This window comes from Stereum hirsutum (assembly GCF_000264905.1).
Source record: "Stereum hirsutum FP-91666 SS1 unplaced genomic scaffold STEHIscaffold_2, whole genome shotgun sequence".
NCBI lineage: Eukaryota > Fungi > Basidiomycota > Agaricomycetes > Russulales > Stereaceae > Stereum > Stereum hirsutum.
The window spans coordinates 2,820,427-2,840,587 of NW_006763132.1; the positions used below are offsets into that span (position 1 = coordinate 2,820,427).

At 50.7% G+C, this 20,161-nt stretch overlaps 3 protein-coding genes across 3 annotated transcripts; 1 reads left to right on the plus strand and 2 right to left on the minus strand.

Annotated features, from left to right (window-relative positions):
• Nucleotides 1-1,478: 1,478 nt before the first annotated feature.
• On the minus strand, nt 1,479-7,984 carry STEHIDRAFT_144722 (ABC transporter). Its single transcript, XM_007300090.1, has 18 exons — nt 7,708-7,984; nt 6,543-7,032; nt 5,883-6,478; nt 5,636-5,817; nt 4,322-5,543; nt 4,224-4,244; nt 4,139-4,166; nt 3,972-4,076; nt 3,787-3,901; nt 3,550-3,707; nt 3,482-3,488; nt 3,295-3,424; nt 3,211-3,238; nt 3,009-3,146; nt 2,675-2,934; nt 2,439-2,593; nt 1,994-2,383; nt 1,479-1,914 (listed from the first exon to the last, which is right to left on the minus strand). The coding sequence occupies exons 1-18, from the start codon at nt 7,869-7,871 to the stop codon at nt 1,694-1,696; spliced, it is 4,410 nt and encodes a 1,469-aa protein (XP_007300152.1). The 5' UTR covers nt 7,872-7,984; the 3' UTR covers nt 1,479-1,693.
• Nucleotides 7,985-10,150: 2,166 nt separating this feature from the next.
• STEHIDRAFT_91559 (DEAD-domain-containing protein) lies at nt 10,151-13,279 on the minus strand (the record flags this gene model as incomplete). Its single annotated transcript, XM_007300091.1, has 11 exons — nt 13,092-13,279; nt 12,233-13,001; nt 11,998-12,143; nt 11,797-11,913; nt 11,674-11,744; nt 11,485-11,575; nt 11,181-11,403; nt 10,984-11,123; nt 10,849-10,905; nt 10,461-10,759; nt 10,151-10,373 (listed from the first exon to the last, which is right to left on the minus strand). Exons 1-11 carry the CDS (start codon nt 13,131-13,133, stop codon nt 10,151-10,153), a joined length of 2,178 nt encoding a protein of 725 aa, XP_007300153.1. The 5' UTR covers nt 13,134-13,279.
• Nucleotides 13,280-13,521: 242 nt separating this feature from the next.
• On the plus strand, nt 13,522-18,605 carry STEHIDRAFT_73335 (Piwi-domain-containing protein). The gene is made up of 28 exons (XM_007299410.1): nt 13,522-14,007; nt 14,139-14,302; nt 14,361-14,438; nt 14,492-14,526; nt 14,589-14,652; nt 14,715-14,741; nt 14,801-14,878; nt 14,946-15,013; nt 15,075-15,396; nt 15,469-15,627; nt 15,701-15,835; nt 15,898-15,923; nt 15,979-16,115; nt 16,195-16,259; nt 16,315-16,368; nt 16,432-16,490; nt 16,545-16,611; nt 16,672-16,700; nt 16,755-16,827; nt 16,893-16,911; nt 16,976-17,133; nt 17,206-17,290; nt 17,352-17,393; nt 17,461-17,478; nt 17,540-17,721; nt 17,803-17,873; nt 17,940-18,028; nt 18,117-18,605. The coding sequence occupies exons 1-28, from the start codon at nt 13,998-14,000 to the stop codon at nt 18,290-18,292; spliced, it is 2,490 nt and encodes an 829-aa protein (XP_007299472.1). The 5' UTR covers nt 13,522-13,997; the 3' UTR covers nt 18,293-18,605.
• Nucleotides 18,606-20,161: the final 1,556 nt, after the last annotated feature.

Genomic DNA, 20,161 nt, shown 5'->3' on the forward strand with positions numbered 1-20,161 from the left:
GTCCTCAGCCACGTGGGAAGACGCACTGTCCTTACGCGCCCCGAATTCTCCCGCTACGCCTTTTTTTTCACCTGCCCGTTTCGCCTTTAGCTTGCTCGCTTCAGCTCTCTGATCGCTAGAATTTTGTCCGAATTCCAGCATGCGCAGGGTCATGCCCCTCCTCGGAGCTTCGCCATATCTCAACCATCTTCCTTTCCCAATTTTGTCCCGAGAGGCTTTGCCTCGGCAGCGGATATGGACTCCCCCACATCTCAGGCTTTGATACCTACTTTGTCGACCCTGTTCTCATTCGCAGGGTGTGCTGTGGTGTATATCATATATATGAGCAGAGGTGGCTGCAGAAATCCTCTGTTTTCCGCTGCATTCACATCTCTGGCTTCCGAGTCATCTACCACTCCCCGCTGCTCCGATTTTTCAGACAGAAGCCGTTTCTCCTTTGTGGCGTTCCCGGTCATTTAACCACCAGGCGTGCACAATGCTTAAACCGCGTGTACGTCGTTATACCACCCGATTTCTATCTTCATTGATTCGCGTTCCGTATCGGCACCTGCTTGCAGCGTGCTAGCAAACCTCGTGTTCCTAACTAGCTTTCGGACTTTTCTGTCGTATTTCCGAGCTGCTATCATGACCTTATAGAGAAGGTCACTGGTCAACATTACGACACGACAGAGCCTACAGGGCCACGATTCTGATGTCCCTGGTATGATCCATGTTGGCCGTGGGATCTGTTTTTGTTTTTGTGTTCGATTAGTGCGCTTTGCGAAGATACTTCTAGCTTCTATATCGCATTGAATTCTTGGAATGGTGCTTGGAATGGGATAGTCTTCTCACACGGATGCCTGAGGGGCGTTACAAAGTATGACGTTCAACCTCGTCATTGCGCTCCCCATCTATGTCCATTAACTCTTCCATGGCTCAAATCTCCCCCTCAAAGTCTTCCCTGCAATTGTAGTTTTGTGCGTTCACAATGCCTCACCTGCAGGCAATTACTCCGTCGCGGGCCAACCTGCTACGAGACCCTGGCCCTCGATGGGGTGATTTACTGTACCCAGTAGGCGTAGGCCAGATATCTGCCCGGCTGCTCCCACTGATCTCTCAGGTTGATCACTTTGAGAGCTGCATTTACATCTGCAGCTGTTGACGCAGTTCAGTGCACAAAATATACAGTTCATGATGTAGGAAGAGGCTTCGAGGGTTGTTTAATATTGTGCGATTTCCCCTCCTTCTGGCCAGTGCCGAGACGTCACATTTTGAAACCTCGGTTCCTAGTCCTGGATTTCACATAGTGTTTTGAGCAAGACACGCTGTCAGTGTGCGCAATCCCAACTCGTTCACTTCCACATAAGTAGTATATATGATGTCTGATATTTTCAAAATTTCGATCTACAGCAAAGTATATATCCAAGTAGTAACGTCTACATCCGGTCACTTCGTCGCAACTCCGTGAAACGTCATTCCCCCGTGTACAAATCGTTAGTCTATGCATCAAGTCCATGGCATGAGATAAACCACGCCAAAAAGCCAAAAAAAGCATTATCAAATGAAAAGGTCGTTAAAGAAAACCGTAAGGATATCCCCTTCACAAAGTAAGATCCCACGTATATAAGAACATGCAAGGTCATAAACTCGCATCATAGCCTCCAAAGCAAAACGGAAAGCAAAAGCGAAACAGAAAAAGGCTGCGGATACACTATCATGACTCCGCAAACCTATCGATTCCATCCTCCTCATCCCTCACCTCGCGCTCCTTCGCCGCCTTGCGCAGATCCTCCAGCGTGATACCAGACCGCTCACACATGCTACGGAAGATACCATCCTTGACGTGGTACAAGTTCTCCGGCGTGTCGAGCTCTGCGATGTGCCCTGCATCGAGGACGCATATCCGGTCGTAGGAGATGATGGTGCGCAAACGGTCTGTTCAACGCAGCATTGCGGTCAGTACATGTCAATTTCTCATTCCAGTGAAGCAGGAAGGAAGGAGGAAGGTACGTACGAGCAATACATAAGATAGTCCGATCCCTGAACTCATTGGCGATCGTATCCTGAATATTCTTATCCGTCTCATAATCCACTGATGCCGTCGCCTCGTCCAAGATCAACACCTTACTGTCCTTGACCAATGCTCGCGCAAGCGAAACCAGCGACTTCTGGCCGATGGACAAGTTCGAACCCTCGTCGTCGATCGGACTGTCCAATGTGAACCGCGGTCCGATGGGCGTACTGGCTCCCGTCGGGAGCTTCTCGTCATCAGAGGGGTCAATGGGGGTGGAGATGCGTTTGCCCTTGTCTTGTTCGACGAGGTAGGACCGTTTGAGGGCGTCCCAGAGGCGAGCGTCGTCGTGGAGGCCGAATGGATCGAGGTTACTTCGGAGTGTACCGGAGACTGGGAGCAACGTTAAGTATGGAAACTAGGATTTCAAGAGAAGGCAAACACTTACAGAGGGTAGCATCCTGGGGAATGATGGCAAGTCCACTGCGGACATCCGTGAGTCCCAATTTGGAGATATCCACGCCGTCGATGAGAATCGACCCAGACGAGATCTCTACCAGCCGGAACAGCGCCGTCATGATCGACGATTTGCCCGCACCCGTTCTAGGAGAAAACAAGACAAAAGATATCAGTCACCGTCCTCTATGAACCAACTCTCTCGCAATGTAAAACAAGGAAACTCACCGTCCGACGATACCAATCTTCTCTCCACCTTTCACCGTCATCGTTAGCCCATCCAGCACAGGCGGCAGTTCAGGCCTATACTTCAGTTGCATATCCTTTATCTCGAGTTTACCGACGGAGGGCCAAGGAGCAGGCGGGGTCGTCCCCTCGATGAAATGTGGCGCCTCTTGCTCAACGTGGCCTGCGTAATAGACTACACGTTCGACGGAGTTCATGTCGTTCTCGACCTCTGCAAGTTGGCGAACCATCCAACCGAATGCCTGGAACAATCGTTGATACGACACAGTCAGTAAGCTAAGCGATGATAGAATTTGAGAAAAAAGCAATAACTGACTTGTTGCACTGAGAGGATATACGAGAGGACAACACCAGTTTGCGATGGAGAGATCGTGAACCGCGTGCCAACTGTCAGGATAGCAACTACGAAAGTGAGGACAGTCCCGAAGAAATCCAGTCGGATGCCGAGCCATCTCTGTGTATACCAAAATGAATCGGTCAGTGGACATGCAACTCTACTGCACGATTGTGGTGCTGACCTGATTCGTGACGGTCATCCAGTATGCCCTGAAAGACAAAATGAGCATTAATACGGAGGGATGGCCCAAGGCAACCGTCCTTACCTGTTCTCGACGTCCACACGATCTCTGTTCTCCTTGTAGAATCGCTCGGACTCGCCATAAGCACGGATAGTCGCCAGGCCTGATAAGGACTCTGAGAAGTGCGAGTACAATGACGAACGAAGGATAGCATCTATAGAAGATGCATATTAGCACCACAACGCAGAGGAAAAGTCTTCAAAGTATATACCCAGACGCTGCAAGGTAAGTTTGTCAGTGGGGGTACTCGCGTGCGCAGTGCTGTAGTGAATGGCATACCTTAATCTCACGAGCACTAGCCCTGTAGAAAGCGGCGGCCATGATATACATGACACCACAGACGGCAACCGCGATGAGGAACCAAGGCAGGATGATGGCGATCAGGAGGATGGCACCGATGATACTCGAAAAAGTGTTCAGGAACATGCGGAATGAGTCTGACATACAGAAAATCAGAGCAAACATCAGCAGCTGAAGTGTACCCTTATTCCGTAAGCTAATTTAGATTCAGCTTACCAGCTAGAATGTTGTCCATCGTGTCCACATCCTTCGAGAATCGATTCATGATACGACCGATGGGCGTTGTCTCGAAAAAGGACATAGGAGCATGCATGACCCGGGTAATCGCGTTCTGTGCAACATCAGCAGTAAACATCTTAGTGAATGTATCCAGATAAACCACAAATCGAGAGAGGACCTACGTTATGTAACCGTTGAGAAGCGGAGTAGACGATCAAGGAGAACATGATGCCCATGAAGAACGCCGTGAGAGCTTGACCGACACCAAGGGCGGCATAGATCCCCATCTGAACAGAACCATGAAAGTCAACAAAATATACGAAGACCGAACAATCATCGAAAGACTCACATAGAATCCTTGAGGTTCTGCCCATTTCCTATGAAAGACAAGATAAGCGCCAACATACGATCACGCAATCCAATCAACCACTCACTTTTCCTGCCAATACACAAGCCTATATTTCAGACCCAAACCCACGCTCAATCAGCATCCCGAAAACGCACGATAACGCAACCGAACCTCAAAACTCACCAATACGACGACATCACCTGCGTCCCCTGCTGAATCACCAACGCAATCATCAATAAGGGCAGATACACTGCGCCGTTCCCGGCTTTGGAATACGCCTTATAAACGCCCCAATCCACACTACCCGTGCTCCTTTCTTCCACCTGCATCAACTGCGCCCCTTTGACCTTGGCCCTCCTCTTCTTCTGGGCGTCGGCAGCCTCTGCATCCTCTTCCTCTGCTTCTTCGATGTCTACGTCCCCTGCGCCTTCTCCCTTCTTGGTCTGTGACTCCTCTTGCGACACGAACTCGTTAATGAAGCGAGCGAAGGCTCCGCCGTGTGTCTCCATGAGCTCGCTGTAGGTCCCACGCTCGGCGATCTTCCCATCCGCGATAGTGTAGATGTAGTCGACCTGAGGTAAGAAATGCAGAGCGTGTGTGACCAGGATCCGGGTCTTGCCAGCGGGCGCATTGAGAAGGACGTTCTTGAAGACGGAGGCACCAACATGAGCATCGAGAGCGGAGAGAGGATCGTCGAAGATGAGAATGTCGCAATCGGCGTAGACGGCACGACAGATGTTGATTCTCTGCTTCTGGCCACCAGAAAGCGAGATTCCCTTTTCTCCCACCTCGGTCATATCACCATTCGGCAACATATCCAAATCCTGATCCAAACACGCATCCCCAACAGCACTCCAATACCTCTCCTGATCGAACGGCCTCCCAAAACACACATTCTCCCTAATCGTCGCATTCTGTATCCAAGCACTCTGCCCACAATATGCCACGCTCCCCCCAAATGTCACCTTCCCCTCCGTCCTCCTCATCTCCCCAATCAGCCCCTGCAGCAGACTCGTCTTCCCCGACCCTACCGTGCCCACGACGGCAACGAGTTGACCACGCGGAATGACGAGATCCACGTCCTTGATCTTGAACAGATTATCCTCCTTCTCTTTCTGCTCCGCTGCCTTTTCGGCGTCGGATTTCGGGGCGGGAGGGGGTGGACCGACGACGGCGGCGGGTTTGCCACGACCGCCGAATTTGCCGCCGGTGGCTTTGGGGATTTTGGCAATCTCGGCGGCGTCTTGGGGGGTTATGTCCCATGTGAAGGATGCGGAGGAGACTTCGACGGCGTTGGGGATGGTAGAGTCCGTGATGAGGCTTTCGGTGACGAGTTCGGCTTCAAAGACTTCTTGGAGACGTCCGATGGCGTTGCGGGCGTCGGCGATGGAGCTGAAGGACATGGCTGCATGGAGAAATGTGTGAGTACGCTTTTTGAACTCGTCTTTAAAAACGGAGAAAGAAAATGAGGAGGATGGGGGTTGAAAGGAGACTTACGCAACATGAGGAGCGGGAGACGAAGTAAGTTGAAGAGAGTAAGTGATGTGAAGACCGTTGCTGCCTCTAGGGTGTGACCCGCCGCCGCGTACACGACGAAAGCGAGGACAGCAGCGAGCGCAGGCGTCGACATTGCCAGAGCAGTGTTTGCCGCACGGATAAGAAGCAACGACCGGATATACCTTGAAACAAACCAATATAACTCGTCAGTCAAGTTAAGCTCGAAAAGTAAACACTAGCTACCCACCCCATCTCGTGCATCCTATACTCCCCGATCCTCTTCAACATCGGAACCTCCCACGCAAAATACTTGATGACCTTCATCCCTCCGAGCAACTCCTGCAGCATCTTCGCCCTTTTATCCGTCCACCTCATCGCCTTAACCCTAATCTTGATCAAATTCTGCATAATCCAACCCTGAAGCGGCGTAATGATCACGAAAACCGCGAAACCAGCCAACGCGCTCGGTCCTAAATTGATAATCAACTGCACGAGGCAAATGGCCATTTGAATCGGTGCAGCCCAGAACATGTGGAAGAAACCACAGCAGAAGTCGATGCGGGAGACGTCGGTGGAGATATGGTTGACGAGACGACCGTTGGGGAGGGAGGAGCGGGCGCGGGTGGTTAGACGGAGGGAGCGGGAGTAGATTGCCGTGATGAGGCCACCGCGGAGAAGGACGCCGGTAGAGGCGGAACGGTAGAAGAAGTGGTGTTGGCCTAGGGAACCGACGACTTGAAGAGCGAGGAGACCGAAAGCGTAACCTATGCCCTTGCCGATGGGTGGAGCGGTTAAACCTTGCTGGTGCGCGTTATATGACGTGGTAGCGAAGTTGATCAGAGCCTACACAACAGTGCAAAATAATTCAGTTTGTGGTATAGATCGGGCTGAGAATGACGGTGCACACTTTGACGAGTAGAGGACTGGTGACTTGAGCCGTATCACCGAGTACCTTCAACACCCCAGATGACCAGAACCAAACGAAGACAGCGTCATTCATCGCAAGTGTCAGACTCGCCCTCTTCCTCATACTCTTCTTCCACTCCATCTCCCTCTTCTCCTTATCGCCCCTCAGCCCCCACCATGCCGTCTTCCTCCACCCTGGTTTCACGTCGCCCTTGTCCAATCGCTCATTGAATGCATCCGCCTTGTCCTTCCGCTTCTCAAACGAAGCTAGAATTTTATCAGAGATGACGGCGGAGGAACGATGGTCTTGGAGTTTCCAGAGGTCGGGGGCTTCAAGAGGTCGAGCATATCCAAGGGACATCAACGGATTCAGCCAGGAGAAGGTCATGAGGGAGAAGAAGTTGGCGGTCATTTCGGGGATGTATTCGGCATCGTCGATGGAGTCTTTTGGTGGTGGTGGGTCGAGGGGAACGAGCAAGCCTTTGATGGACCTAAAAGGTGATAGTCAGAGTGTGATTAGCATCAGGTTTTCGGCTTGTGAGCACCGCGTATATAATCAAGATATAGAGGGAAAACATCGACGGTCGCGACATCGTGCAATGTAGTTCTCAAGCTCAAAGGTGGTCATACTCATAGGGGATCAGGGAATATGTGGCACCGACGGCGAGCTGAAAAAGGTAACACTGTGACTGGATCAGCGCCCCGATGATGGGTTCTCTGATCGGGAATGGAACTGCCTTTTCTTGCCAAACACGATGAGAAAGCCCACCGTGTCATGACGTTGTGTCAGAACGCTTAGATGCGTCATCTCGATTCACAGGAAGCGCCTTGTGAGTATGATCAATGTGATCACGATGATTGGCTTCTGCTTTGCAGAAATACCAGAAAATATGTACGAGAACACAACCCAGACGACATCCATCAAGCCATGGTTGTAAAATATCATGAATCAATGATGATGGATGCACGAACCGGCATGGCATGGAAGTTCGTGTCTGAATTAACTTACGCCACAGTGGTCAAGGTCGACACCGACGATGACGCCACAGCTGCTCACGGGAAGACGACATCGAGGTAGGTATGAACCGTCGGCAGCCAAGCCAAGCCTGCAGCCATGACGCACAGAAAACCAACCAGAGGTTCAACAAACCAAAAGTCGAGCTCACCTTCCAATTCTTCCCGTCACCGACAGCTTCCCCTTTCCGCGCGCAGTCCCATCCTCAACGTCCTGAGACCCCACAGTCGCCGCGTCCTTCTCGAGCGAAGGGGAAACGCTCAATCCCTGTCTATTATCCCCATCTTCTTTCTCAGTGAGTCCAGCCTTGCTCATCTGGCGTTGAAGTGCTGTTCTCGTAGTAGAGCTCCGGTGCTAGTTTCACGACCGAGGGCTGCGAGCAGAATGTAGGACGAGGAGACGGGAGATGCAACAGCAAAGAAGACGACCTTACGGAGAGCAAAGGGCGCTTGCTCTAATAAGCTGTGGACGACGGTGAAAGGAGGCGTGGGTCGACTTACGGAGCAGAACAAGCCGGGGCTGGAGGAGGACGTATCGACCGTGCGACGATGGTCCGTCCCTTGCTGCATCCACTTTTACAGACTTGCCAATTTGCCACAATCTCCTCTCATTTGTCGGCGCGCGAATTTGCGCTGTTCGTTCCGTGCCTACGTATGTCTCTGACTCATCCTGTTTTTATGTCTTATTTAGGGCTCAGAATGTACAGACGCGCAGGGATTTTACCCACCGAACTTGTAGCGCGCAGTGCCATTTACCACTTGCTCTGCGCCGCATGCAAGGAGTCCACAGCGAGCTCGCTGCTAGGACGCACCGCTCAACGTCATCCAGACTTCGTCAGCGGAGCGGCACAGGCATCCTCGATCCGTGCCCACGATTGGCCAATCGAATTGCTCCCTTCAACATCGCGTGGTAAACTGCTGCACAGCATTTTGCACCATTTCAAATTCCCAGAGTCAGATCTCGGCTCTTGGCGATGAGTCTAAATTTATCTTTCCCAGGCACGTTGGACAATGGACAAGACGATGCCCTTTCGAGGCAGGTTTATGTGCTCGAGCCTCGCGTGGCAGCGTTCGTGTCTTTTACGCCCGACACTCCCTTGGAGACACCACTGCTTGTCGTTTCGTTTCTTGCGGTGTTCGCTCTCATGATTTGTAATTTTTTCGTTCACTCCGAGATAGCCGCATATGCCGTCCTTGTATCCTATCAGCAGATGTGTTTGCGTTCCTGTTCTGTCCACAGAAGAGCCTAGACACTCCAAACTTTTCAAGAACCCTACAAAACGACAAACCATCTTCACCGTCACGCACCCTCCACGCGCTCCCGCCCCTTCATCCCGCCTCTATCTCTACTCGCGCCTCCACTTATCTCTCCAGCTCGCGAAAAGGCCGCATAATGCCCTTCCTTCTTCACGGATCACTCCCGACTCCCGTTATATCGATGGAAAGATGCCCTAGGACCTGTTCCTCGCGTAGACCTCCTTCAACTGCTTCAATGCCGTCTATGCCAGCGTAAACATGTCAGTGAACCGACGTGATGGAGACATGAGAGAAGAAGATCAAACGAACCTCGTAGAATGGTACGATGCCTTCGAGGAGCTTGTCGCTGACCCTCATCCTCTTCACTTTCTCCAGATGTCCGGCAGTTTTCATCATCTCCTTGAAATACCGCGCCTATCGTGTCGTATTGTCGGTAGCATTCGTATCCAATCCAAAAGTATGCCCAACGTTTTGGTCGGCATCATAGATCGCACAATTGTCGTTCCACCATACCACGCCACGCCACACCATCCACATCATGCCCGACAGTCGATCGATTAGTGCACCCGGTCCACGACATCATGTGGCGTTCGTGTTGGAAGTCGATGTTTGGTGGAGGATGCCAGACAAGGTCATCCCATCGTAGGTTACACGCCACGCCACATCAGTATCCGAAGCCATACCCACGATGGCATGATGTCAAGATCATGCATATCGGCCCCACGCGTGCATGTTCCGTTTGTAGTCCATTAGAGAGATGTCGAGACCGGTAGGCGTATCGATATGGAAAAGGTCCATGGGGTGGGAGCGATAGTGGCGTCCATATGATGTTCGTTTTTGTGGCGTTAGAATGAAAGGAAGGTGGGAGTCGCAATTGCAGTCGTGGTCGCAGTCGTGCACATAAGCATCATGAATGAATGAAAAGAGAAAGCAAGAAGGAGATAATCCAGTCAGCACGATCATTCGATGTACAACGAGAGAACAAAACAGAGTCAAAATGACTCATCGAGCGTGTGACGAAAATATCGACAATAGTTCCCGCATCGAGTCGGGTGTACAAAGATGGGCAGGATGGGTCTGATGGGTCTTGGGCCACACGCGCTCCTGAGAATGAGCACAGCGGGCCCATTTTCGCGAATGATTTTGACTCGATGGACCACCATCACAAAGCACGGGTGAAGACTCGATTGAGAAATGATGACGACTGCTGGACGGCATCGACATCCCAGGCTCAGTCAGCGTGATGCCCCGTGAGTGCGACACGAGCGTTAGGAAAGATCTCAATGGGTAACCTCGAGTCAGTACCAGCGCTCCGAGCTCAGTATGACCCAGGCAGAACTAACCATGGAGACCGAGGGAAAGAAAAGACAGAAAGAAAAAGAAAACGGAACGCACCTCTTGCTCCTCGACCAAAGTCCATGCGTCGCCGTCCCTTCCCGCACGCGCCGTTCTCCCCACCCGATGCACGTATTTCCTAATATCCACCGGCGCGTCGTAACTTACGACATGTTGCACGATGCTGATGTCGATACCTCGCGATACAAGGTCGGAGCAAACAAGGCTATTTTTTGTGTAGGGACATTGAACCGTTAGATACGGGTGAATGAACCGCTGTGCAAAGACAAAGGATAGGATATGTGGGACGTACATATCAACTGTCCCGTCCCTCAACTTCTCCAACAGCCCTCTCCGCTCAGCGGCTCCCAAATCGCTCGAATAAGCCTTGACCACGACTTCCCTCGCATCTTGCCCCGAACGATCCACGTCCATAGACGATTGCGATTGCGCCTGAATCCGCGCGCGCTCAAAGAACTGGAAAAGCCTCACGAGCCTGCCAGTCGACTCTGCCGACTTCGTGAACACGAGTGCATTTTTGACGTTATGAGCGTGTACGAGGTGGAAGAGCATGAGCGGTTTTTGTGAGGAGGGGACGACGAGCATGTGTTCCTATTGAGCCGTCAAATACCAGTCAGCATTGACGATACTTACGATATGCACGAGATATCAGAGAGGGCAGGCAAGCCGAACAGACATACCGTCAACGTCGCAGGCATACTAAACCTCTCCATCACCACGCCCAACACGCCTTCTCCCTCTCCTTCGACACGGCGCTCACCGTCACCCTCAATCGCCTCGGACTGACGTTCACCTCCAGCTTCACCGACACCAACATTCGCTTGTCCTTGTACGACGATATATTTCGCATCCCTCAACTCCAAAGCTTTGATCTTTCCCGGATCGCTCATCAATGTAGCTGAAAATAGGAGTTTTTGGCATGATGATTCGCGAGGGGTGTCGATGTCGGTTATCACTGGTCCGCGGTGTGCGTCTAATTCCACAGAGGTAGAGTGAGAGGAAGAGGTAACACTGGCAAAGCTAGGCGGGCGGAGGAGATGAAGAAATGAGGGTGAGAGTGCGTCGGGGTAGGGAATGTCGATGCCGTTGTCTTGAGGTACGGTGAACGATCCTGATGTTGAGGCAGGGGCAGAGGGGTCATGAGTGGGTACAGGTGGAGGTCGGGTTGCTGCAAGGACTTGGGCGAGCCAATCTTGGAATGACTGGGCTAGGAGCCGGTCAGCTTCATCAATTACCTGTACGGATGGATCCACAGTCAGACGCCAAAAATTCAGCCCATCAATGTAGGAGAAAGAATTCGGTAGAGCATAACGTACCAAGAATCGTAAATGTTGCAACGAGAAATTTGGCGTCCCGTTCAGGTGGTCGATTAGTCTCCCGGGCGTACAAATCAGAACATCGACTTTACTCGAGCCACCTTGCAGACTACATTTGATTTCCCATCGCAAAATTCGTCAACATATACCAACCGTCCTCGCTCGGACAGGGGAAGAACGAATACGCACTGTGCTGACTTATCCGCGACGAGTTGATTCTGCTCATGCGCGAAGGAATGCTGACCTGTCGCCGTGCCGATCTGTTCAGCATTCATTAGCGAATGTAGTGAACGCGAGAGATGGTGGTAGTACTTTTAAGCCTCTTCCTTTGCCTATAGCTTCGAAGGTCTCTCTGACCTGGGTCACCAAGTCTCTTGTAGGGAGAACGATGAGTGCTCGGAGTCGAGTTACAATTCGTGCAGACAGAATCTAGTAATGTTAGTGAGAATTAGCAAGTATAAGGATATGATGCGGGTGTGGCGTGTGGGTAGAGATGTAACTGAATATGTATACCTCGATGATAGGAAGAACGTATGCAAGAGTTTTACCGCTCCCAGTGGGTGCGGAAACGCATATGTCCTGCGGAGGATCGTACGGAAGATATAATGAACGTTTGAAAGGACCGGAAGGAAGTAGGAGTGGAAGGAGCGTCGTCTGCACTGAAACGTCAAGCAGAAGAAGCATCGTATATCCAGCGTTTAGCCACGGCCACACGAAGAGAAGTCCGGTATAGTGAGAGAAAACGCACCAGCAAACAGCTCTTCGATCCCCAGCTCCTTCAGTCTGCTCCTCGTCTTCAAAGCCAGCCCTGTCTGCGCATCTTTATCCCCTTCGTCCTCCTCGAACGAAAGGGGGGTCGAAATTGAGGGTTCAACAAGTTGTGCACGCGCGAGTGCTCTGTCGAGACCCTGGGACGCAAGCTCTGATTTTAACGGTGCGTTTGGTTGAGTAGGGAGCGGGAAGGATGGAATTGAGCTGGGAGGTGGCGGTGATGGTGTGCGTATCCGTTGCACTTTTAGTGAAGGAGAAGATTGAATATGAGATGGCGGCGGTGAACGCGAAGGAGATTTTGAGGGCGAGTGACGAGGATGTGTGGATGTCGGCGCTGCTTGTGATGATACGGGACCGGGAGAAAGACTGAGTTTTCGACGTTTGCGAGGACGAGGCAGATCTTCATTCAATTTGACGGGGATTTCGTCGATGGTGATGGAAGCCTCAGCCCTGGCCTTTCGCTTCTGCTCTTTTTTCTCCGTCTTCTCCCTCTTGCGCTTCGCCTTCTCGTCCACAACTAATTCTTCCACATTCCCTCCGAGCTCTTCATCCTCAGCCAAATTTATAGCCTGACCCTTCCCAACCACGTCTCCTTCATTGAGGTTCCCATATTCCGCCTCCTCATCTTCACTGTCCCCTTCGGCTTCTCCTGCCTTCGTTCGGCCTCCCGGGACTGTGGTAGACTTTCGTTTCTTGCGACGGTCACGCTTGGCTTTTAGGTAGCGTTGTTTCGCTTTGGTTTTTCCCTACAATGGAAAAAGCAGGGAAGGAGAAATTTACAAACGATGCGTTAGTTCATGTATAGTTAACCGCGTAAAGGATAGAAAGGGGCGGACTTTGGCTGCATCCACGGCCGCTGGGGCTACCGGGGTGGTCATGAGGGTAACGGAATCTAGCTTTCTTTAGCCTCGATTCTTCTTTCCTCTTGCGAGTCCGCCTGGTCAAAGTGTCCGGGCTTTCAAAAAAAGGAAACGATAAATGTTGTAGAAACGCTGAAGCACGCTGGTCGTGGTCAAGCGCAAGGATCGTCTGTGCCTCGGAAGATTCCGCTTTGCTTCAACCTCTTCAACTCAGGTATGATACGGCTTTCTTTCTTTCATGTCTCTTTTCTCTTTGGCCTTTGAACATATTTCTCGTGCTAAGCCACACGAACTCTTTATCCTTGTCACCTGTGCGCCTTCCTTTCACTGAAGAAAGTTCACCGGACCGTAGTCACACTAAGCTGCATCAGACTCGAGGCCTCGATTATTATGCGGAGAGTGGGAACAAAGTTAAACAAAGGCACGGCTGATATGCTGTGGCGTGTGAATTTTGCATAATTGAACGAGTTGTTGTGGCGGCGATCACTATAAAGTTCGACCTTCACCGTCCCTTCGTCCTTTGCTTTCTTTACTTCCACCTCTTCGACACATTCACATTCTCTGCGTATCATATCCATATGGCTGGCCGAGGTAATCCCCGTGGGCGGGGACGAGGTGGTCCTGGTGCTGGTGGTCCTGGAGGAGGAGGAGGAGGAGGACAAGGTCGTGGTGGTGCTGGTGGAGGAGGTCGTGGTCGTGGTGGTCCGCGGGGTGGCGCGCCCGGTCGAGGTGGATCTACAGTCGCTGGCTCAACCATCAGTATCGCTTCGCATGTCGAGGCTGTCGGCATCAAGAGACCAGGGTTCGGTCTACAGGGCCGACCATTGGAGGTCCACACGAATCATTTCGAGTGTTCCACTCCTGAGGGAATAATACATCATTATGACGGTCTGTTTTTTGTATTGTGCTATGCTATCCATTCACATCGTCCTTACATCTTGCTCCTATGCGTATTGTGATCAGTGGGTCAGTGCAGTTGTCCTTCTTGCTCTTAATTTGTATCGATACTGATCGTCTCTACAGTCATCTCTCCTTCCGAGAAAACTTTACCAGCCCGTGTAAACTTCGAAATCATCAAGATCATGCAGACCGCAGTTGCGCCCAATGTGTTTACTCCTCGCGGAGCATATGACGGTCGCAAAAATTTGTTCTCGTCCACCAAATATTCTTTCGGTAACTCCGCAGAGGTAGTTTCTTTAATCTCTTCAAGCACTCCTTTATCCTTATTCAGTTGTGCTGCGTCAGTTCTCTGTATGTCTTGCCACACAATCGTCTCAGGCTCCCCCACCCAGGGAAGGGAGCAGAGGTCCAAAGGTCTACAAGGTGTATATCTTCCCTGACCTCGGTCTTGAGCGCATTGCTGATACTTCCTGCAGGTCAAGTTAACCCATGTAGCCGAGATCAATCCAGAGTGAGGATACTTTCGAATGTATTTCCCTATCCGTCTACTGATGATTCCCTGCGTCTCCCTAGGGTGTTGTCTCGTTTCCTAGATGGCCAACAGACGCATGACAACGAGGTTCTGACTGCTATCACGGTTCGTTCACTCTTTTTGATTTCTTTTACTCAGCTTAAGAGTTTCTTTCACTCGCCCTTTAGTCCCTGAACGTGGCTGTTCGAATGGAGGTAATTCACCTACTCCTAGTCTATGTGCAGGTATCTTCCTGTTGCTAATTCTACTCCAGCCAAATCTCAGATATCCCTTCAATGTTCGCTCGTTCTTCACTCCGGAAGGGAAGAGGGACATCGGTGGAGGCATTGAGGTACGTCGCATCTTATCGCATACTCAACACGAGTATCTCCGACGTTAACATTGCATCAACCACTCAGCTTTGGAGAGGATACTTCCAATCCGTCCGGCCATCTATCGGCCGTATGCTCATCAACCTTGATATCACGTATGAACCTCTCCGTCTTTACTTTGCTCTCTCCGACCAATCCTAATTAATACCTTCGCAGCACGGGTGCGTTCTTCAAGTCGGGGCCGCTTCTGACTGTGTGCCTCGACTTTATGAACGCCGGACGAGATCCGAACGTTTTTTCCCCAAGGAGAGGCTTCACAGATCGGATGGCCAGAGAGTTAAAGCGGTTCCTTTTGGGTGTCAGGATCACCACTCCGCACAGGCCGGATGCGGCACCTCGAGGAATCCGTGGAGTGTCGATAGCCGGAGCGAACGACTTGAGGTTTACTGGAGCTGATGGCAGGCCGATAACGGTCGCTCGATACTTTCAGACTGTCCTCAATCGGCCTCTGCAATTCCCGGATGTCGTTTGCGTTGAGGTAAGGCATTGACCTCCCTCTTTTACTTAAGGGTCGCCTTGCGCGGTTGTTGAATAGATGGTGATTTTGCAGCTGGGTACAAGTGCTCTAATGCCTCTCGAGCTCTGTGTTGTTCATGCCGGCCAGCTAATGAACATGAAGAAGATACCTGACGCGAAAACTTCCGAGGTCGTCAGCTTTGCCACGCAGTTCCCGCAACAACGGCTTGACAGTATCCGTCACGGCCTCTCCGTGAGTTGTTATCTGTAGTTGCGGTGATCTTGTCTTATATTGGTACTTACATCGTTCGCATCACGCTTTGTAGGTGCTTGCCTATGGACAGTCGGACTACGTTCGCCAGTTTGGTATCACCGTGAAGACGAGTAATGAGACAATCCAGGGTCGTGTCCTCAATGCTCCGACTCTTAGATATCACGCGAGTAGCAGGCAACCTACGATCGTAAGTCTCTTGCGTGCTGTCCTTTTCTCCGAGGGATCTCTGACACTTCGAGCTCTCTGCAGCAACCAAGAGATGGTGCATGGAATATGCGAGTGCAGGAATATTGTGTTCCGTGAGACAACCTGCTGACCATGTTACAATAGGATCGATAAGAAGGTCTATAAGCCTGGAACCGAGGTAGCTCGTTGGGTCGTCGTAATCTTCGAACAGGAGAGGAGGTTCGGACAGCAAATTGCGGAGGAAATGATCAGTGGCTTTGTCAGTGCGTGCCGTGCCGTAGGTGGGTGCCGTTCCCTGTTTTCGCGTCTACTGTCTGTGTTCGTCTAACTCAGGATTAATATCGCGTTTTCTTATGATAGGGCTGACAATCGCTGACCGCCCTGTTCATATTCAATACGGCAATCCCCAAGCAGTTGTTTCGCAGGTATACATGCCCGATGTTTCTGCCTGTCTGTTGGTTGTTTAACCATTTGTTTCAGTCTCTCAAGGCAGCAGGACAGGCTTGTGCCCAGAAGGCCAAGGCCCATCCCCAGGTCCGTCGAGCCTCCTTTTACCCCTTCAATGCTGTTTTAATCTCAATATAATACTATCTTCAGCTTATGGTTATCATCCTTCCCGAGGCAGGGAATGCAGAGATTTACCGTGCCGTCAAGCAGTGAGTTTCTGTGTCATTTCGCCGGGACCCATTATTCATTTGCGGGTTGCACAGCTTTGGTGACTGCGTGGCTGGTGTCACTACGCAATGCATGAAGAGTGCCAAGTGCTCCCGAGCAAAAGTATGTGTTGCGTCCTTCATTATCGACAATATCAAATACTAACATTTACTTGTACTTCAGGCCCAGTACTATGCCAACGTCATCCTGAAGTAGGCTTCTACCTGACCTTTAAACATGTTTCACCCGTTGATTATATCTTTTAGGCTCAATGTCAAGCTTGGAGGAGTGAACGCCATCCCAGACGCACGCTCTGCCGTCGATCTGTCGGACCCTAACGTATACCCTCTTCGTCTTCAATGTTATTTCCTATCTCTGATATTCCGAATATTTTTCTTCCACAGATGCCGACGCTTGTGATGGGTGCGTTCTGGTCTCATCTTCCGTCATTTTCTAGGCGTGCGGTGGTTGACTAAATGTTGCACAGGTGCCGATGCCATTCATCCCGCCCCGGGCTCTCTGGATCGTCCATCCTTCACAGCGGTTGTCGGCAATGTTGACACCGAAGCTGCCAAGTACATTGCTACGATTGAAGTGCAGGCTTCACGCGAGGAGATGATCACTTCTTTGCAGAAGATGGCCAAGGTAAGCATTTGTCGTATATCGTTGGCATCTAACCTTGATAACTGTTCAACTAAACCCTGATTCGCCTCCCAGCACGTCTTGGAAATGTACATGACATATCGCAGGATGGTCGAAAAGAAGGCGAATCCAGCTCCGAAGCGCATCATTTTCTATCGAGGTAAGACTCTAATTACATGTCTCGATTGTCTTTAGTACTTCAACTAACATCGCCTTTCTAGATGGTGTTTCCGAGGGACAATTCCGTCATGTCATTGAGCGAGGTACGTTATTCCTGTCAGCTGCGATTCCTTTCTTACCCTGCTCACTTCACGTTCCATGTCCGCATAGAACTGCCACTTCTCCAAGGTCCGTGGTTGTATGATCAGGATTCACCCTTGAACCATGCTGACACTGCAACAAAATCTAGCCGCTTGTGCAGAGCTGAAAATCAACCCCAAGATCACGATCATTGTTGTCGGAAAGAGACATCATGTCAGGTTCTTCCCGAGGAGCGAGAACGAGGGCGACAGGAAGAGTAAGAACTGCCCTGCTGGGCTCGTCATTGACCGCGCGATCGTCAACCCCGTCGAGTTTGACTTCTACCTCCAAGTATGTATTAGTCTTTAACTTTACTCTTTCTCTTACGACCAAAGTCTTACAAGTGCTTCGTTGTTGATTTGGTTTTGTCAGTCACACGGCGGTATCCTGGGTACAAGCAGGTCTGCACATTATAATGTTCTCCACGACGAGAACAAGTTCACGTATGTGATATTCCGTTTACTTTACACAAAGGCTTGCCCTCTGACTCGATTTCTCACAATTTCCAGTGCCGATGGGATCCAGTCCTTGTCATTCGCGCTCTGTCATGTATACGCGCGAGCCACTCGCTCCGTGTCCATCCCAGCGCCGGTCTACTGTAAGCACTCACGCTTTCCTCTTCCCTTCTCTTGTTCCACTCTGAACTCATCTCCACCCGATGTTGTTTCCTATCGCTATCATAACAGACGCCGACATCGTGTGTTCTCGCGCAAAGCACCACTACGACCCCGAGGGCGGTCTTGATCTGACTGGAGAGTCGGACACGGCGACGAACACTGATCAGACCGCCATCCTTGAGCGATTCCGCGCGGCTTTCAAGCCGTTGCATGCGAGTCAGGGGAGGGTAATGTACTTCTGTTAAAGTCGGCCATGACCTTCTGTGCTGTGCTACTGTCGCCGCTGATACAGGATTGGCGCTATCCTCTCACACCGTCACTCAATGCCTCTGAACGACATGTACTATGACTCGCTGCCTTTGATCCACAAATTTTGTCTCTCACGAACTGTCTTTTCCAATTTATGCCTCTCGTTTCTACGTATCTGCCACAATGAATACCCTCACTTCTGAAGCCAGTTCCCATATCGACTCTTTCTCCAACTTCACCATTGCCATGCTTCCTCTCACATACTTGTCGCAACTCTTCTGAAGATCACCGTTACTTACTTGCTCGCTCATCATCCCGTACGATCCTGTTACGTGTGCTACCATGCTGACGAAGTCCCGGATATGGATACTTGCTGCTCTGAAATGCAATACTGTTGTGTATATTTATATATTTGCTCGAGAATGCGCAAGTCAAATAGTGGTCAAAGTGCGAAGTCACGCACACCTCATCGCGATCAATATTGTAAGCTGGTGGCTGCCAATGCCCGAAAGTCCATAGTAATACTATCCAAATCCTGCACCACCGTCGCGTTTTCGGGATCTTCCTCACTCAATATCTGCCTTCACAGTGGCCGCATATGGTTGTAGACCTCGATTCTGTCCTATAAGTGCTTGTGCCACCGAAGATAGTAGTGGGTGGATTTGACCAGGTCCGTTGGGATCAATCGTTCCTTTGGATATGCGTACAATGATGAGCGTGGAAGGTTGCCCGTGCTTTACGCCTATACCCAGCGTCGTTCACGAGTGATGAAGGAAGTTTGGAACGAACTGAAACAAAGAGGACGATCCGACATGAATCGTCTGCAATGGGATGACGTGAACATAAGGGATACGTGAATGGCGAGTTCGACAATGCTCAATCTTCCTCGAGAATGATGGACTAATGAGGACCTAGTCAGGAGGATTCGGCTGGCTCATAAGTCTAGGAAAGGAGCGTAGAGTTCAACAATGGGTGAGGACGACCTCAATTGTAGATTTCTTGAAGTACAGTACTGCACTCCGAATGACACTTCCCCGGCGACGGAATCGCATTGCAAATAAGTCTCTTGACGTTCGTTTACGAGGATCTTGATGAGGCTGCGATATATGGCAGTGAATGAAATCGGTACCAGATATCACCGTGGAACAGAAAGACAAAATTGGTGAGAGACAGAGATGTCTCACGACCTCTCACGACTGAGTTCCCGATCTAGGGCAGAAGCCGAGCGTTGTTTCTTCCTCTTGACGAGATAAATGCTTGATAGCAGTATGAGCTGAAAACCATGCGATAATCTGGACATGTCGACCAAGTGTCACGGTTGGCACATCAGACGACGCTGGCTTCGAACTTTACTAGCCTGAGGTCCCAATTGCAAAGAATGGTCACGAGCAAGGAAGAGAGCATGGTACCCTGCCTCAACTTCAAAATAAAAGGTCTCTGTAATTGAGTCGTACAGTTTCCGTGCCAGCGTATTGATGAACGAAAGGGTCAGGGATACAGTAAGCAGTAATGCAGACGGGAATTGTGGTCAAGTTTCGAACACGAGCGCTTGTCGCACACCGCACGCTCAATGACGGGAAAGCGGGCCGCGGAGATTCAATTCTGCAGTTGCTGTGTGCTGTCACTGCTGTGGCGATTCCGCGAACAATACCGATGGCCCTCCTTGGTCCTCCTTTTACCTGCTACCAGACATTCCCCTACGATTCGCAGTCAAGGACAAAAATGCTGTAAGTAAAATATCTGTGCTTTTTCTGTCCTTTGTCCAGCTTCTACTTGGTGATAAAACCCAAAGCGACCCCTTGTTACAGTGACTCTGAATCAACTTCAATTGTTGACGTTTCGGCCCTCTTGAAGTTGCTATGGCG

Excerpts from the sequence above, each read along its gene's own strand:
- STEHIDRAFT_144722 (XM_007300090.1), bottom strand. The coding sequence starts at position 7,871 with ATGAGCAAGGCTGGACTCACTGAGAAAGAAGATGGGGATAATAGACAG. Across the intron at positions 6,479-6,542 it reads CCAGTCCTCTACTCGTCAAA|GCTCTGATCAACTTCGCTAC; the intron begins GTGTGCACCGTC and ends ACTGTTGTGTAG. Across the intron at positions 3,902-3,971 it reads CTTCTCAACGGTTACATAAC|AACGCGATTACCCGGGTCAT; the intron begins GTAGGTCCTCTC and ends GATGTTGCACAG.
- STEHIDRAFT_73335 (XM_007299410.1), top strand. Across the intron at positions 16,701-16,754 it reads TATGCCAACGTCATCCTGAA|GCTCAATGTCAAGCTTGGAG; the intron begins GTAGGCTTCTAC and ends TATATCTTTTAG. Across the intron at positions 18,029-18,116 it reads CATCCCAGCGCCGGTCTACT|ACGCCGACATCGTGTGTTCT; the intron begins GTAAGCACTCAC and ends CTATCATAACAG.